Below are 20,485 nucleotides of genomic sequence, written 5' to 3'. Positions count from 1 at the left end.
GCGCTGCATCATGTGTAATGGGTACTATGGTGTGCGGCATCATGTGAAATGGGTACCATGGTGTGTGGCATCATGTGTAATGGGTACTATGGTGTGCGGCATCATGTGTAATGGGTACCATGGTGTGTGGCATCATGTGTAATGGGTACTTTGGTGTGCGGCATCATGTGTAATGGGTACTTTGGTGTGCAGCATCATGTGTAATGGGTACTATGGTGCCATCAAGCAAGAACCCCCTAGCAATGAGCACGTAGGTAAGCAGCACTTATGTGGCAAATATGTAATGGGCATTACGGTTTGTTATATAGTATGTAATGGGCATCATGATGTGTGGCACAATGTGTAATGGGCATTATGGTGTGTGGTCTTATATGTAATTAGCATTACAGCGTGTGGCTTTATGTGTAATGGGTATTACGGAGTTTGCTAAAATGTGTAATGGGCATTACTGTGTATGGTCTTAAGTGTAATACCACACCCCTTTTTGTGATGCCACGCCTCCTTCCCATGAGGCCATGCCCCCTTTTTGCCACACCCCCTACGCCGCGCAAAGGTCCCCCTGCTATTATGTCTAGATCTGGGACCACCCATTACCATAATTCTAGATTCGCCTATGTGGGTAGATACAAACCGACATAGAGGTAGGAGGGCCCTGCTCGCAAGTTTACAATCTATAGGGATAATAGGAGGGATACAGTCCCAGCAGATTACAAGACAGTCCTGATGGGATGCAGTTAGATATATGAAATCTACGGGAGGTTGTGTGGGGAGGGTCTGGAATATGATAAGCTTGCCTGAAGAGGTGAGTTTTCTGGGAACGCTTGAAAGTTTGGAGGCTAGCGGAGAGTCTTAGTGTGTGCGGAAGGGCATTCCATAGGGTGGGTGCTGCCTGATAAAAATACTGCAGGTGTAGGTGGGAGGGAGTAATGAGTGTGTATGAGAGATGCAGATCTTGTGCAGAGCAGAGAGGTCGGGTGGGGAATGAAATATTTCAGAGTATTTTTTTTATTTACATTTTTTTTAAAATAGGACATTGTTACGAAACAAACAAAACATAACCCAAAAGTACTGAAACAGGTGGTACAGGGTGGCATAATAAAAAGGAGGTCACATATTGGGCGTGTTTCACTCCCCCTTTACTGGGCTGCGAATTCGCAGCTTGATCGATTATGAAATGATTCCACATGAGCACGGTACGCAGTGCACATGATTGAGCCGTCCGTTTTGAGCAAAGGCTTCATTGTAACAGCGCTCTCCTTTTATTTATATCTCTTGCAGATAAAGCTCTCCTGATAAAACCCTGGCTGCCCTCCTGGAAGGGGGTGATTATTACCCTTCTAATTGGAGCCAATATCATCTTCATTCGCATCATTGCAGTGCTTGGTAAGTGATGTCACAGGTGTGATGTGTCAGCTTCTGGTTGTCGCCTTTATTCTGTATTATACTCAGCTCAGCTCTGCCACCTGCTGTTGCATTGAGGTAACTCCTGGGATACATTAGCAGAACCCCATGATGTGAATGGCAGATATGTATTCACATCATGTGGAGTTTAATACCAATATATATTATGCAATCTCAAATTCTGTAGCAAATTAAGTCACATGCCGGCCATAAAAGGACTACCAGATGGAGACAAAAGCCAGAGTGAAAGGATGCTTATGGTCTATGACTATACAATACATTATGTTACCCAACAAGAAGCTTGCAGGTTACTGAGTCCTTTACCTTTACTGCCCCACTGCCGCCGTTTCCCCTCGCATGAGCCCGCAGTAGGAGAAATCATTCGATGATCCCGACCATCGAATGACTTCCCCTGCCTTCACAAATATAAGCCAGTGGAGACCGATTTATATTTGCGGGAAGCGGCACGAAGACAGGGCAGGAGGCTGACGCATACTTGCCTACCCTCCCGGAATGGCCGGGAGGGTCCCGCAAATCGGGTCCCCCTCCCGGTCCCCCGGGAAGGGGGGCAAGTCTCCCGCATTTCCCTACAGCCCCGGCTCCCCCTCTCCCCGCGGTCTAAAAACTATGACTTTCACTGGTCCGCGGGGAGGGGGCGGGGCTAAATGACACAATTTTGCATAATTTTTAGCCCCTGCCCCCACCCACGGACCCGCAAATTGAGGCATCAGCCCGTCATGGGGGCGGGGCTTGATGACATCACCCGTGCCCCGCCCCCAAAACGAAGCCTCTACCCACCCCCTTTCACTCCTCTCTGGGCTTCCCCCGGAAAGGAGTATGCCAAAGTTGGCAAGTATGGGCTGACGTCATGCAATGTCAACCGTCCGCCCCGGCACACCTCGTCCCACCCGTAATCCCATGGGAACCCAAAGTTTTCATGGGGATGCCAATGAAACGCTGGGTGTTCCCATGGGCCCCCAGCCCGCACCGCTCTGTGAATGGCTCGGCAACATTGCAAATTGTCGTGCCCATTTTAGAAATGCACATGCGCATACCCCAACCTTCGAGGCAAGGGCTGATTTCAGTTCACTGCCAGCGAATCAGAATCAGACCCTTAACCTTAATTGGAAAGGTGGTAATCATTGAAGAAATGCTGTATGCCTGCGCAGGGAGGACAGTGAGGGCATCGGTGGAGCTGCCCAGTCGCTAGGAGAGCGCTGGGTACGCTCACAAAAATGATTAAAACGGGGGTCTCTGCACTAGGCCATGCCCCTTTACTCGAGGCCCCATTCACTCTTTCCTCAGCCCCGCCCTTTTTTTTGGACCGCCCACGGCAGGACCTGATTTGATGATCTGCAATGTGGGGAGGTACGAATCACTGTGCTGGGTAGTGGTATCTATGTAAGAACCAGGTAGATATATAAAAAATGTGCAAGCAGGTAAAACGCACTCCCGCACCCTCCCCTGCGCCGAGCAAATCCCCTCACTAGCATGCGAGCAGATGTGTTCGCTTACACATCGGCTCGCATGCGGATGCAAAGAGGGGAAATTATTTGATGGTTGCTCACTTCTCATTTCTTCAGTCTTCACTCTGAAAAGTAATTATACACTAAAGCCAGCCATACATCTACAGATCAATTGTCAGATTGGGCTGATTGGAACAAAAACCTGGTAATGGATGAGAGCAGATGACAGTTGACTATTTGCTTTGAAATGCTGGAAAACTGCCAAAAACTGTCACTCAACCATTACCAGGTTTTTGTTCCAACCAGCCCAATCTGACAATCGATCTGTAGATGTATGGCCAGCTTTACTTTCCAGATTACTTTTAAATTGCGCTAATGATGCAGCCTATATCACAACTTCGATAAGAGTACAATAAAATGCTCCAAACACAATCTAAACAGCATCATAAGGATACAAATAGATAATGCTGCTTCCCAGAACAATGACAACAAATGCAAATGAAAGCAGTGTAATTCTTATACCGCTTTTCCACTGACTTAAAAATCCCGGGTTTTTGCACGTGAACGTGCACCTGTTTGTTATCATTGTCAGTGGAAGTGGTGACAAGGTAAAAATCCCAGGTCTAGTGACCCGGGATTTTTACCTGGGATTCGAGCAGGGTTTGTAGTGGATAAAACCCAGGTAATGAGCTGTTGAAATGGCTCTTACCCAGGTTATTTGACCCGGGCGGGGGAGGCTGGCCATTGTGCAGGTACCTCCCACTGCCTGCTCGTTGCTGAGCACCTCCCCAAGTGCCTGCCCGTCGCTGACCCCGCTGGTGCCCGCCCATCACTGACCCCTGCCATCACTGCCCCCATGCTGCCCTGTTTTCCCTGTGGAAAAGGAGGCACCCCAGGAAAAAATGGGAAAACAGGGCAATGGAATCGGGGACATGGGATGGAGCTCCACCCAATTCCTGGGTGTGTGATCCAGGATTTTGGTGGAAAACAGTATTAGAGGTAAATTTAATAAGATGGGGGTTTTAATTGATATATTAACCAATCAGGTTCTCTCTATTATCTTCTAGAAGGTGCTAAATAAATAAGTAGAATCTGATTGGTTGCCCAGAGTAACATGCCATCTTCAATAGAACTCCCATATTAGTAGATTTACCCCTTAGGGCAGTGATTTTCAACCTTTTGACCTTGCGGAACACTAAATACGATTTTAATATTGCCACAGGGCAAAAGACATTGGCTCCCACAGTAAAAAAAACAAACCTATTGGCCTCCATATATAAAAACAATCACACTGGTCCCCACAGGTAACAAAAATAAAATACATTGGCCCATCACATGAAAAGAAGAGACCAGTAAATAACAGTTGAACTGGTGGTGGCTGTAAACTGGTTCCGGCATCTCTATATCTGGAGGCACACGTGAGAACAGCTCAAGGCACACTAGTGTGACACCGCACGGTGGTTGAAAAACACTGCCTTAGGGACTTATCATCATCATCCGTATCCTGAATGTTATAATTGATTGCATTGCATGCAGGGATAAGCTTGCAAAAAAGCTCTGTCCCTGTGATGCCAGGTCGCAGCCATGAGCTGTGTATGCACCACAATCATGGCTGCCACCGCTGCCCGCACCACTCTCCCCATCTCGCCAAACACTTTACTGCACCAGGAGTCGAAGGAACGGCAGGGAGCCCTGATGACTGTCAGCCCTCGCTGGAGCACCGATCAGCGGACCTGGGGAAGGTGAGTCCATCAGACACACATAGCTGATCACACTGGCCATCAGACACACATAGCTTATCACACTGGCCATCAGACACACATAGCTGATCCCACTGGCCATCAGACACATGTATCTGATCCCACTGGCCATCAGACACACATATCTGATTACACTGGCCATCAGACACATATATCTGATCCCACTGGCCATCAGACACACATATCTGATCACACTGGCCATCAGACACACATAGCTGATCAAACTGGCCATCAGACACACATATCTGATCACACTGGCCATCAGACACACATATCTGATCACACTGGCCATCAGACACACATATCTGATCACACTGGCCATCAGACACACATATCTGATCACACTGGCCATCAGACACACATAGCTGATCACACTGGCCATCAGACACACTTAGCTGATCACACTGGCCATCAGACACACATATCTGATCACACTGGCCATCAGACACACATATCTGATCACACTGGCCATCAGACACACATATCTGATCACACTGGCCATCAGACACACATATCTGATCACACTGGCCATCAGACACACATATCTGATCACACTGGCCATCAGACACACATATCTGATCACACTGGCCATCAGACACACATATCTGATCACACTGGCCATCAGACACACACATATCTGATCACACTGGCCATCAGACACACATATCTGATCACACTGGCCATCAGACACACACATATCTGATTACACTGGCCATCAGACACACAAAGCTGATCACACTGGCCATCAGACACACATATCTGATTACACTGGCCATCAGACACACATAGCTGATCACACTGGCCATCAGACACACATAGCTGATCACACTGGCCATCAGACAGACATAGTTGATCACACTGGCCATCAGACAGACATAGCTGATCACACTGACCATCAGACACACATAGCTGATCACACTGGCCATCAGACACACATATCTGATCACACTGGCCATCAGACACACATAGCTGATCACACTGGCCATCAGACACATACAGTATAGCTGATCACACTGGCCATCAGACACACACTGGCCATCAGACACACATATCTGATTACACTGGCCATCAGACAAACATATCTGATCACACTGGCCATCAGACACACATAGCTGATCACACTGGCCATCAGACACACATAGCTGATCACACTGGCCATCAGACACACATAGCTGATCACACTGGCCATCAGACACATATAGCTGATCACACTGGCCATCAGACACATATAGCTGATCACACTGGCCATCAGACACACATATCTGATCACACTGGCCATCAGACACACATAGCTGATCACACTGGCCATCAGACACATACAGTATAGCTGATCACACTGGCCATCAGACACACACTGGCCATCAGACACACATATCTGATTACACTGGCCATCAGACAAACATATCTGATCACACTGGCCATCAGACACACATAGCTGATCACACTGGCCATCAGACACACATAGCTGATCACACTGGCCATCAGACACACATATCTGATCACACTGGCCATCAGACACACATAGCTGATCACACTGGCCATCAGACACACATATCTGATCACACTGGCCATCAGACACACATATCTGATCACACTGGCCATCAGACACACATAGCTGATCACACTGGCCATCAGACACACATATCTGATCACACTGGCCATCAGGCACACACATATCTGATTACACTGGCCATCAGACACACAAAGCTGATCACACTGGCCATCAGACACACATATCTGATTACACTGGCCATCAGACACACATAGCTGATCACACTGGCCATCAGACACACATAGCTGATCCCACTGGCCATCAGACACATATATCTGATCCCACTGGCCATCAGACACACATATCTGATCACACTGGCCATCAGACACACAAAGCTGATCACACTGGCCATCAGACACACATAGCTGATCACACTGGCCATCAGACACACATAGCTGATCACACTGGCCATCAGACACACATATCTGATCACACTGGCCATCAGACACACATAGCTGATCACACTGGCCATCAGACACACATATCTGATTACACTAGCCATCAGACACACATATCTGATCACACTGGCCATCAGACACACATAGCTGATCACACTGGCCATCAGACACACATATCTGATCACACTGGCCATCAGACACACATATCTGATCACACTGGCCATCAGACACACATAGCTGATCACACTGGCCATCAGACACACATAGCTGATCACACTGGCCATCAGACACACATATCTGATCACACTGGCCATCAAACACACATATCTGATTACACTGGCCATCAGACACACAAAGCTGATCACACTGGCCATCAGACACACATATCTGATTACACTGGCCATCAGACACACATAGCTGATCACACTGGCCATCAGACACACATAGCTGATCCCACTGGCCATCAGACACATATATCTGATCCCACTGGCCATCAGACACACCGCTGCCCGCACCACTCTCCCCATCTCGCCAAACATTTTACTGCACCAGGAGTCGAAGGAACGGCAGGGAGCCCTGATGACTGTCAGCCCTCGCTGGAGCACCGATCAGTGGACCTGGGGAAGGTGAGTCCATCAGACACACATAGCTGATCACACTGGCCATCAGACACACATAGCTTATCACACTGGCCATCAGACACACATAGCTGATCCCAATTGCCATCAGACACATATATCTGATCCCACTGGCCATCAGACACACATATCTGATTACACTGGCCATCAGACACATATATCTGATCCCACTGGCCATCAGACACACATATCTGATTACACTGGCCATCAGACACACATAGCTGATCACACTGGCCATCAGACACACATATCTGATTACACTGGCCATCAGACACACATAGCTGATCACACTGACCATCAGACACACATATCTGATCACACTGGCCATCAGACACACATAGCTGATCACACTGGCCATCAGACACACATATCTGATTACACTAGCCATCAGACACACATATCTGATCACACTGGCCATCAGACACACATATCTGATCACACTGGCCATCAGACACACACATATCTGATCACACTGGCCATCAGACACACATATCTGATCACACTGGCCATCAGACACACACATATCTGATTACACTGGCCATCAGACACACAAAGCTGATAACACTGGCCATCAGACACACATATCTGATCACACTGGCCATCAGACACACATAGCTGATCACACTGGCCATCAGACACACATAGCTGATCACACTGGCCATCAGACAGACATAGTTGATCACACTGGCCATCAGACAGACATAGCTGATCACACTGGCCATCAGACACACATAGCTGATCACACTGGCCATCAGACACACATATCTGATCACACTGGCCATCAGACACACACATATCTCATCACACTGGCCATCAGACACACATATCTGATCACACTGGCCATCAGACACACATATCTGATCACACTGGCCATCAGGCACACACATATCTGATTACACTGGCCATCAGACACACAAAGCTGATCACACTGGCCATCAGACACACATATCTGATTACACTGGCCATCAGACACACATAGCTGATCACACTGGCCATCAGACACACATAGCTGATCCCACTGGCCATCAGACACATATATCTGATCCCACTGGCCATCAGACACACATATCTGATCACACTGGCCATCAGACACACAAAGCTGATCACACTGGCCATCAGACACACATAGCTGATCACACTGGCCATCAGACACACATAGCTGATCACACTGGCCATCAGACACACATAGCTAATCACACTGGCCATCAGACACACATAGCTAATCACACTGGCCATCAGACACACATAGCTGATCACACTGGCCATCAGACACACATATCTGATTACACTAGCCATCAGACACACATATCTGATCACACTGGCCATCAGACACACATAGCTGATCACACTGGCCATCAGACACACATATCTGATCACACTGGCCATCAGACACACATATCTGATCACACTGGCCATCAGACACACATAGCTGATCACACTGGCCATCAGACACACATATCTGATCACACTGGCCATCAGACACACACATATCTGATTACACTGGCCATCAGACACACAAAGCTGATCACACTGGCCATCAGACACACATATCTGATTACACTGGCCATCAGACACACATAGGTGATCACACTGGCCATCAGACACACATAGCTGATCCCACTGGCCATCAGACACATATATCTGATCCCACTGGCCATCAGACACACCGCTGCCCGCACCACTCTCCCCATCTCGCCAAACACTTTACTGCACCAGGAGTCGAAGGAACGGCAGGGAGCCCTGATGACTGTCAGCCCTCGCTGGAGCACCGATCAGCGGACCTGGGGAAGGTGAGTCCATCAGACACACATAGCTGATCACACTGGCCATCAGACACACATAGCTTATCACACTGGCCATCAGACACACATAGCTGATCCCACTGGCCATCAGACACATATATCTGATCCCACTGGCCATCAGACACACATATCTGATTACACTGGCCATCAGACACATATATCTGATCCCACTGGCCATCAGACACACATATCTGATCACACTGGCCATCAGACACACATAGCTGATCACACTGGCCATCAGACACACATATCTGATTACACTGGCCATCAGACACACATATCTGATCACACTGGCCATCAGACACACATATCTGATCACACTGGCCATCAGACACACATAGCTGATCACACTGGCTATCAGACACACATATCTGATCACACTGGCCATCAGACACACATATCTGATCACACTGGCTATCAGACACACATATCTGATCACACTGGCCATCAGACACACATATCTGATCACACTGGCCATCAGACACACATATCTGATTACACTAGCCATCAGACACACATATCTGATCACACTAGCCATCAGACACACATATCTGATCACACTGGCCATCAGACACACACATATCTGATCACACTGGCCATCAGACACACATATCTGATCACACTGGCCATCAGACACACACATATCTGATTACACTGGCCATCAGACACACAAAGCTGATAACACTGGCCATCAGACACACATATCTGATTACACTGGCCATCAGACACACATAGCTGATCACACTGGCCATCAGACACACATAGCTGATCACACTGGCCATCAGACAGACATAGTTGATCACACTGGCCATCAGACAGACATAGCTGATCACACTGGCCATCAGACACACATAGCTGATCACACTGGCCATCAGACACACATATCTGATCACACTGGCCATCAGACACACACATATCTCATCACACTGGCCATCAGACACACATATCTGATCACACTGGCCATCAGACACACATAGCTGATCACACTGGCCATCAGACACATATAGCTGAGCACAATGGCCATCAGACACACATTTCTGATCACACTGGCCATCAGACACACTGGCCATCAGATACACATATCTGATTACACTGGCCATCAGACACACATATCTGATCACACTGGCCATCAGACACACATATCTGATTACACTGGCCATCAGACACACATAGCTGATCACACTGGCCATCAGACACACATAGCTGATCACACTGGCCATCAGACACACATAGCTGATCACACTGGCCATCAGACACACATAGCTGATCACACTGGCCATCAGACACACATACTGTATCTGATTACACTGGCCATCAGACACACATAGATAAGATAAGAATACTTTATTGTTATTGACAATACATAAAAACAATGCACCGTCAACAAAACTTAAACACAAAAACCTACACAAAGGAAAAACATTTAGGGCAATTCCCGTGTCACTTTACACCATTTAGCATACGAACAGCAGTGGGAAAGAAACTATTTGTCATACGCTTTGTACGTGCCAAAATACTGCGATAATGTTTTTGCGATGGCAAAACTTCAAAAGCCTTGTATTCTGGATGGCTAGGATCTGCTAAAATACAATTTGCCTTCTTTAGCAATCTGTTTTTATATAAGTCATGGGCGCATGGTAAAGACACCCCTATAATTCTACCTGCAATTTTAATCACACGATCTAACGCGGTCCTCTCAGCCACGGTGCAGCTCCCGAACCAAACTATGATTCCATAAGTTAAGACACTCTCCACAATGCCTCTATAGAATCTAGTTAGTGTGTTAATGTCGGAGCATACAGCTTTAAGTTTTCTCAAAAAGAAAAGCCGTTGCTGAGCTTTCTTAATCACCGTGGTAGAGTTTAGAGACCACGTAAGATCATTTGAAATGAGTAGCCCCAAAAATTTAAAAACCTGCACCTCCTCAATAGGCTTAGTCTCAATAAAAATGGGAAGTATTGGCCTACCACAGCCTCGCCTAAAATCTATTTTCATCTCCTTGGTCTTATTTGTGTTAAGGTGCAGACAATTTTGCCTACTCCATTCAAACAGTCTGCAAACCTCAGACCTATACGCTACCTCGTCGTCATTTGTTATCAGGCCAACCACAGCGGTGTCGTCCGCAAACTTCACCATCTGCACGGATTCTGAGGTTGACACGCAATCATGCGTGAACAAAGAATATAACAACGGGCTCAGGACACAGCCCTGTGGTACGCCTGTACTAACCATGACCTCGCCGGAGATATGATTTCCGAGCTTCACTACCTGTGGTCTATTCACTAAAAATTGTAGGATCCAATTACACAGATACCCATTTAACCCCAAATTAAAAAGTTTGGAAACCAACGAAGTAGGAATAATGGTATTAAAAGCAGAACTAAAATCCACAAATAAAATTCTAACATAGGAGTCCTTCTTTTCAAGATGGCCCAACGTTTGGTGCAGAACCAGCAGAATCGCATCATCCGTAGACCTATTTTCTCTATAGGCAAACTGGAATGGGTCAAAATTTGCAGCAAAATGAGACTTAATGTGTCCCAAAACCAAGCGCTCAAAGCATTTCATCACCAATGATGTTAAGGCGATGGGACGATAGTCATCCAGACCCTTCGGGGGATTTTTCTTTGGTATTGGGATAATCGTCATAGCCTTGAGACATTTCGGGACAACACAAGTCTGTAACGAACAATTAAACAGCAATGTAAAGATCCATGCCAGCTGCTCGCTACACCCTCTAAGGACCTTCCCTGGTATCCCATCCGGGCCAGCTGCCTTCCCCAGGGCAACACCCTGCAGGCACTTCCTAACTTCCAGCTGGTCTAGGACAATTTGTACTTCATCTGGTCTATTTATGATCATGCTTGCAGTGGACATGTTATTTTTATCAAATCTAGTATAAAAATCATTTAGATCTTCCACCAGAATTCTATTTGCGTCTAGGGGCTCTGTTTTTTTCGGTTTATAGTTAGTAATCTCCTGCAACCCCTGCCACATATCTTTAGAATCGTGGCATTCTCTGAATCTGGCTTCCATCCTACCCGAAAATTCTCTTAGCCTGCCTGATCCCTATCCTTAAATTGGTCCTAGCTGATTTATAAGCCTCACTATCACCCATTTTAAAGGCGTTATCTCTAATTTTTATTAGTGAGCGTATCGTAGAATTCCACCAGGGCTTGTTATTGGCAAAAGTTCTAATCCTGCGTTTAACCGTGATGCTCTCTATGCTACAATTTATGTAGCCCAGAACCATAGTTGCTAGTAGATCCACATCAATATCCTCGCCTATCGTGGACTCCCTAATAAACAACTCCCAATCAGTAAAGGTTAGAGTATCCTGTAACCTTTCTATTGCATTTTCCGGCCATATAGTAACATCTTTCCTACTTGGCCTGACTCGTTTAATAGTGGTTTATACTTAGGTAACATAAATAGGGAAACATGATCTGATCTTCCAATATGTGGGCAAACAACGGCCTCGTATGCATGCTCCACATTCGTATAAACTTGGTCCAAGATATTCCCGCCCCTTGTTGGGACAAAGACATTCTTGGAAAATTTCCTAAGCACTGATTTTAAATCACACTGGTTAATGTCGCCAGCAACAATAAAAACAGCATCCACATATTTAGCCTGCATATCGGCCAGGGTCTCATATAGGGTGCCAAGTGCACATGCTACACCTGCCTGAGGACATATATAAACGGCCATAATTATTACCACAGAAAATTCCCTAGGCAGATAATAAGGTCTACATTTGACCATTAAATATTCCACATCCACCGAACAATAGGATCCAATAGCAACAGAGTCTGAGCACCATTTTTTGTTAACATAGATGCAAACACCCCCTCCCTTACTTTTCCCCGACTCGCGGGTTCGATCAGCCCTAAACAATGCTCTGTCCATAAAGTCCAGTGCCGTATCGGGAATATTATTTTTTAACCATGTCTCGGTAAAAATTGTAATAGAGCAGTTCCTCAGGTGTGACTTGCTAGCCACCTCCATTTCAATGTCATCCAATTTACTTGGCAGTGATTGAACATTTGCCATAAACAGGCTAGGCAGGGGGGATCTTAGTGGGCACAACTGAAGTCTACATCTCACTCCAGACCTCTTTCCACGCTTCTGCCGCCTCTTTCTCCGTGGGCATCGCTTCCAGCAACCAGCAAGATTTACAACCCTGCAGAGTTCCCTATATTGCTGGTCAGCAGATTTCCCATGCCGTTTATATCTGCCACCATGCCTCCATCCATTTCCCCAACCCTTCTGTGCCTGCTCCTGCCTTTGCTGTCCTCCACCTCTGCTGCATGATGCAGGTAATACAGGTGCTTCCAGGGGCTCTGTGGACATAGTGGTGGCAGAGGGCTCATGCACCCCACTCCCAACAGCAGCGAGCGCATCACCCCGCTCACCAAGCCGCCCTCCAATCACCTGCTCGCCGGCGTCTCCGGCCGAATTCGCAGGGGGAGCGCGTCCAGCGGAGGGAGCACATCCACTCGCTCCAGCCTCCCCTGCTCGTCCCCGCTGCGCGGCTCCGACCTCCCAGACTCGTCCCCGCCACTCAGCACCGCTGCTTCTCAGCTCCAGCAGCGCCTCTCGCGGGTACACGATCCGGGCAGTCCCACAGCCAATCCACGATAGCAGAAGCAGCCAGACAACCAGGCCAGGTAGGCTGCACAAATATTGCAGTTTTTTGGGCTCAAGTTTGGGCTCAGGTTTGGGCTTAGGTCTGGATATTGCCCTAAACGCTCCATATGCACAGGAGCTTGTAGCCGCTGTGTGTGCACGCGCCGCCATCATAGCTGATCACACTGGCCATCAGACACACATAAGTTATCACACTGGCCATCAGACAGACATAGCTGATCACACTGGCCATCAGACACACATAAGTTATCACACTGGCCATCAGACAGACATAGCTGATCACACTGGCCATCAGACACATACAGTATAGCTGATCACACTGGCCATCAGACACACATATCTGATTACACTGGACATCAGACAAACATATCTGATCACACTGGCCATCAGGCACACATAGCTGATCACACTGGCCATCAGACACACATAGCTGATCACACTGGCCATCAGACACACATAGCTGATCACACTGGCCATCAGACACACATAGCTGATCACACTGGCCATCAGACACACATAGCTGATCACACTGTCCATCAAACACACATAGCTGATCACACTGTCCATCAGACACACATATCTGATCACACTGGCCATCAGACACACATAGCTGATCACACTGGCCATCAGACACACATAGCTGATCACACTGGCCATCAGACACACATAGCTGATCACACTGGCCATCAGACACACATAGCTGATCACACTGGCCATCACACACACATAGCTGATCACACTGGCCATCAGACACACATAGCTGATCACACTGGCCATCAGACACACATAGCTGATCACACTGTCCATCAAACACACATAGCTGATCACACTGGCCATCAAACACACATAGCTGATCACACTGTCCATCAGACACACATATCTGATCACACTGGCCATCAGACACACAAAGCTGATCACACTGGCCATCAGACACACATAGCTGATCACACTGGCCATCAGACACACATAGCTGATCACACTGGCCATCAGACACACAAAGCTGATCACACTGGCCATCAGACACACATAGCTGATCACACTGGCCATCAGACACACATAGCTGATCACACTGGCCATCAGACACACATAGCTGATCACACTGGCCATCAGACACACATAGCTGATCACACTGGCCATCAGACACACATAGCTGATCACACTGGCCATCAGACACACATAGCTGATCACACTGGCCATCAGACACACATATCTGATCACACTGGCCATCAGACACACATAGCTGATCACACTGGCCCCAGCCTCAGCCTGTACCTAGGGTCAGAGAAATGAGACTTGCAGTGAGCCCTTTTATTTTAGTAAATCTGCCTAGTACACCTAGGTCAGGCATGTCAAAACTCAGGCACTCCAGATGTTGTGAAACTCCATGTCCCATCATGCCTTGACACAGTTTTGCTACTAGGGAATGCTGAAACTATTGCAAGGCATGCTGGGATGTGTAGTTTCACAACAGCAGGAGGGCCAGAGTTTGGACATGCCTGACCTAGGGCCTAAGTCAGAACTGAGCGAACAAGCCAGCACCACCCACTGTCCCGCATCCCCTCTCTAGCATATGAGGGGATGTGTACTAGAACACATTCCCTCATATGAGGCCGAAGGGGGGAGAAATCATTTGATGATCAATGGTCAATCGAATGATTCTTCTCCTCTTTGGAAATAAAAGTCACCCTAAACTAACTTTTATTTCTGCTGCTGAATGTGGGGCGGGGGCTGACGTCATCCACGTGCCCCAAGGAGGCGACGCCACGCCTGCATCCCCAGGGGAAAGCCCAGTGTTGTCATGGGAATGCCCAAAAACTATGGGTGTTCCCCTCATGCCTCCCTCTGCCTTTGCAAATGCCAGAGGAGAGTGTGAAACTCACCGAAGGCATTAGATGGTCATTCATCGATGGTGAATGACCATGTGTAAGTGTACACCTCCAGTCCAATGCAAATGCTGTGAGGGTTGTACGTACGCCAAGATGGTGTTTGCCTGCTCTCTAGACAGCGAATATATGCTGCCTAGCAAGCATGTCTGAATCAGGCCCATAGTACCTAATCACTGTAATTTTTCAAACATGTGGGAAGCGCAGACGGTGCAATGGTTAGCATTGCTGAATCACAGCACTGAGATCATGGGTTCCATTCCCACCATGGCCCTAACTGTGTGGAGTTTGTATATTCTCCCCGTGCTTGCGTGGGTTTCCTCCGGGTACTCCGGGTTCCTCCCACAATCCAAAAATATACTGGCTGGTCAATCGACTCCTAATAAAATTAACCCTAGAATGTGTCTGCGAGTGTGTGTGTGTGTGTGTCTGCGAGTGTGTGTATGTGTTCTCTTTCTCCAAGCTACTGTATGATAAATATCCTCCAAGTAGAGACCTATATACTGTAACAGAATAATTATGCCTAATGTGAAAAACAGAGAATACATAACTGTGGCTGTGGCTGTGGCTTTGTGGATGGCTGTGGCTTTGTGGATTTGCTGTTGTCTGCATTCAATTATTACAACTTTATTTCTCTCTTACAGTTTATCAAAACCATTCTTTCCAGCAGCTCTGTGTAACAGCCACTGCAGGTAAATTTGGAATTATAAAAATGATGACATCAGATACTGGCCATTATTCTGGTTCACTCGCAAAGGCAAATTCCTTCTCAAATGGATGAAACCATGTGCACTGCAGGTGGGGCAGATGTAACATATGCAGAGAGAATTAAATTTGGGTGGGCTTTTACTTCAAAGTAAGATCTATATTGCAGTGTAAAAATAAAGCAGTCAGTATTTACCCTGCACAGAATGTTAGTATGTTAGTATCAATCAACCAGTACATCACTTGTGGAACTGCAGGGGTAATCTACAATCTGGAGTGCCCCTGTGGGAAACATTACATTGGCAAGACACGGAGGCCCCTGAAAAAGAGACCGTCAGAGCACCTTCTCAGTATCAGAAACACGAACAGAGACCAACGACAAATGAAGGCTCTCACACCTGTTGCAAAACATTTTTTTAAATATCACTGCCCGTCACTCGCTCCCGGCGCCGGCTCCTGCTGAGAATGAAAAGTGACACTTAGAAAATGGCTGCCCCCGTATTGCAGACAGTTTTGGCAGCCATTTTCTAAGAGTCACTTTTCATTATCAGCAGGAGCCGGCGCCGGGAGCGAGTGACGGGACAGTGACGCAGATGCGGCCGGGCAGCAGCGCAGCGGTGACTGAGGGAGACAGTGACCGGCAGGTATGAGAATGGGGGGGGGGGGGGGGGGGGGGGCGCCGAAAAAATTTGGCGGGGGGGCGCAAAATATATAGTTACGCCACTGCACTGGCCCCAGCCTCAGCCTGTACCTAGGGGCAGAGAAATGAGATTCGCAGTGAGCCCTTTTATTTTAGTAAATCTGCCTAGTACACCTAGGGTAGGCATGTCAAAACTCAGGCACTCCAGATGTTGTGAAACTACAAGTCCCATCATGCCTTTACACAGTTTTGCTATTAGGGAATGCTAAAACTATTGCAAGGCATGCTGGGATGTGTAGTTTCACAACAGCTGGAGGGCCAGAGTTTGGACATGCCTGACCTAGGGCCTAAGTCAGACCTGAGCGAACAAGCAAGCACCACCCACCGTCCCACATCCCCTCTCTAGCATATGAGGGGATGTGTACTAGAACACATTCCCTCATATGAGGCCGAAGGGGGGAGAAATCTTTTGATGATCGATGGTCAATCGAATGATTCTTCTCCTCTTTGGAAATAAAAGTCACCCTAAAATAACTTTTATTTCTGCTGCTGAATGTGGGGCGGGGGCTGACGTCATGTGACATCATCCACGTGCCCCAACCAGGCGACGCCATGCCTGCGTCCCCAGGGGAAAGCCCAGTGTTGTCATGGGAATGCCCATAAAACTATGGGCGTTTCTCTGATGCCTCCCTCTGCCCATGCGATGCCAGAAGAGAGTGGGAAACTCACCGAAGGCGTTAGCACAGGGGTCTGCACATGTGAATACCCCCCACCATCGAAAATGGGTCAGAATCGGAGGAAATATCATTCGATGGTGAATGACCATTGAATGTTTTTCCTTCCTGTGGCCGCATGCAAATAGTTGTGTAACTGTACACATCCAGTCCAATGCAAATGCTGTGGGGGGGAGGGGGGGGGGTGTATGCCGAGATGGTGTTTGCCTGCTCTCTAGATAGCGAATATATGCTACCTAGGCTTCATGGGTTCAATTCCCACCATGGCCCTAACTGTGCAAAGTTTGTATATTCTCCCCGTGCTTGCGTGGGTTTCTTCCGGGTACTCCGGTTTCCTTTCACAATCCAAAAATATACTGATAGGTTAATTGACTCCTAATAAAATTAACCCTAGAATGTGTCTGCGAGTGTGTGTGTGTGTGTTCTCTTTCTCCAAGCTACAGTACTGTATGATAAATATCCTCCAAGGAAAGACCTATATACTGTAACAGAATAATTAGGCCTAATGTGAAAAACAGAGAATACATAGCTGTGGCTGTGGCTGTGGCTTTGTGGATGGCTGTGGCTGTGTGGATTTGCTGTTGTCTGCATTCAATTATTACAACTTTATTTCTCTCTTACAGTTTATCAAAACCGTTCTTTCCAGAGTGAGATTATGGAGATACAGAAGCAGCTCTGTGTAACAGCCACTGCAGGTAAATTTGGAATGATACTGGCGCTTATTCATTCGCAAAGGCAAATTCCTTCTCAAATGGACAAAACCATGTGCACTGCAGGTGGGGCAGATGTAACATGTGCAGAGAGAATTAGATTTGGGTGGGGGTTTTACTTCAAAGTAAGATCTATATTGCAGTGTAAAAATAAAGCAGTCAGTATTTACCCTGCACAGAATGTTAGTATGTTAGTATCAATCAACCAGTACATCACTTGTGGAACTGCAGGGGTAATCTACAATCTGGAGGGCCCCTGTGGGAAACATTACATTGGCAAGACATGGAGGCCAAAAAGAAAAATACGTGGGGCGCTCAAAGGTAAACAAGAATAGGAATTTTATTAAAAACACATACACACAAAAAAATCACAATACATAAGTATATATAAAAAAAACTCTAAAATCAATGAGTACCACTATACCACAATTGTAAGCACTGATTGGATGTGCACAAAACAGCGTGGACTCTCTTCCCTTTTCAATTAGAGAAGGATGGTATATCCTTGATTAGTCCGATTATTATTGGGGTTAGTATCCACTTTTATTTGAACCATATGGATTTAAAAGTAAATGGCCAGTGTGCACACTTAGCAGTCCATAGCAGTAGCGCTAGCTTTTTGTAAAAATATCGATACAGGTCGAGTATCCCGTATCCGAATATCCGTTATCCGAATTATTCCGAAATACGGACATTCCAGAAAGTGAAATTTTTTTTTTTTTTTGCTAAAAACTCACTGGGGACATATGTAACAGCATCACTGGGGACATGATATGTAACTGGCACTATATATGTGCAAGACAATGATTGCTTGGCATTCAAATTCAGTGCTGAGATAGTACACACATTTTGTTTCACGTTTTGAAACCTTGTTTTTTGAACAATTAAAATATGTTTGTGTGTATTTTATGTGGTAATAAAATATATTTGTGTGTATATTATGTGTTTATACAGCATAAATGCAAGATACTTCAAAATACATCATTGAAATATTAAAATATTCCGAAATACGGAATAATCCGTTATCCAAAATTCTCCTGGTCCCGAGCATTTTGGATACGGGATACTCAACCTGTATTGAGTAAGTGATGACAAGGACTTCTGTTATATATTATATAAGAACAGTGTCCGTCCTGTTATCACAATTATTGGGCTCTTACCCCTCCGTGGCGCTGGGCAGTGATGGAAAGCTAACGGCAGTCTGGTGCATGTAGCAGCGCTTGCTGCCTCCGTCTCTCTCAGCTGACCTGTTGTTTGGTCGGATCAGCCGGCTGAATGAACCCGACAGGAGCCGCCTCTTCGTTGTTGCCTTCTTTTGCTGGAGTTCCCGCACAGCGCTCTGCCACAGCGTCTGTGTTGCTTGGGGGGAATCTGCGGCTTTGGCGTGGAGGCAATTCCGGCTCTTTACGTGTAGCAGGTGTCGGGGAGACGGGAGAGCGGCACTTCAGAACTTCAGAACGCGTTTCGCCGCACACTGGGCGGCTTTCTCAACAAGGTATGGAGTTCATTCTCCCTAGCCAGCTATAAATGCTGGTCTGCTTAATTTACACAGGTGTTTCAGGTTAATTAGTCACCTCCTTGATTTTCGTCAGTCAGACAGTTTTGTCTATCCCATTTAAAGTGTTCAAGTATATTCTTTATGTGCATGTGATTTTTCTTTTATATGCTTACAATTTTATTGGTACCAGTTCATATTATATGCTCCATAAGTAACCATTCCGCATATTTAAATTCTATATTTGTGTGGGTCACACTTATTTTTAATATTTAATAATTATTAAACATACAAAATCAATTAATCAATCTCTATTTGCTATATCGGACAGATTCACAGTATCTAGATAAACCAGACACATTTTTAGATATACAAAATTTTTATTAATATTAATAATAAAAACGAAATAATAAAAACTAGACAAAATAAAATGAAAAAAAAAACAATAAAAAGAAAAAGAAAAAGGAAAAAAGTGCGGTACTTGTGAGTTATCCGGACGCCCGATTTCTAAATCGGGTCGGATCGGGCACATCGCATCGCATCGCATGCGACCATCGGATGCGATGCGATGCGATGCGATGCGATGACCCGATTTTTCCATAGGAATCAATGTTAAAATGGACTGAGTCCATTTTAACATGGAATTCAATG

The 20,485-nt window shown here is 46.5% G+C and overlaps 1 protein-coding gene across 1 annotated transcript in view; it reads left to right on the top strand.

The window, feature by feature from the left end:
• Positions 1-20,485, top strand: part of LOC146009771 (uncharacterized) — a 64,030-nt gene that overhangs the window by 9,426 nt on the left and 34,119 nt on the right. The window contains exons 3-5 of the mRNA XM_083150232.1: positions 1,279-1,383; positions 16,195-16,242; positions 18,253-18,324. Of these exons, the coding sequence (XP_083006358.1) occupies positions 1,279-1,383; positions 16,195-16,242; positions 18,253-18,324 (225 nt within the window). The remainder of the gene's footprint in view (positions 1-1,278; positions 1,384-16,194; positions 16,243-18,252; positions 18,325-20,485) is intronic.

This window comes from Crinia signifera, chromosome 6 (assembly GCF_055691185.1).
Source record: "Crinia signifera chromosome 6, ASM5569118v1, whole genome shotgun sequence".
NCBI lineage: Eukaryota > Metazoa > Chordata > Amphibia > Anura > Myobatrachidae > Crinia > Crinia signifera.
Note: the sequence above shows the minus strand (reverse complement) of the source record. Positions and strands in the feature narration are given on the sequence as shown.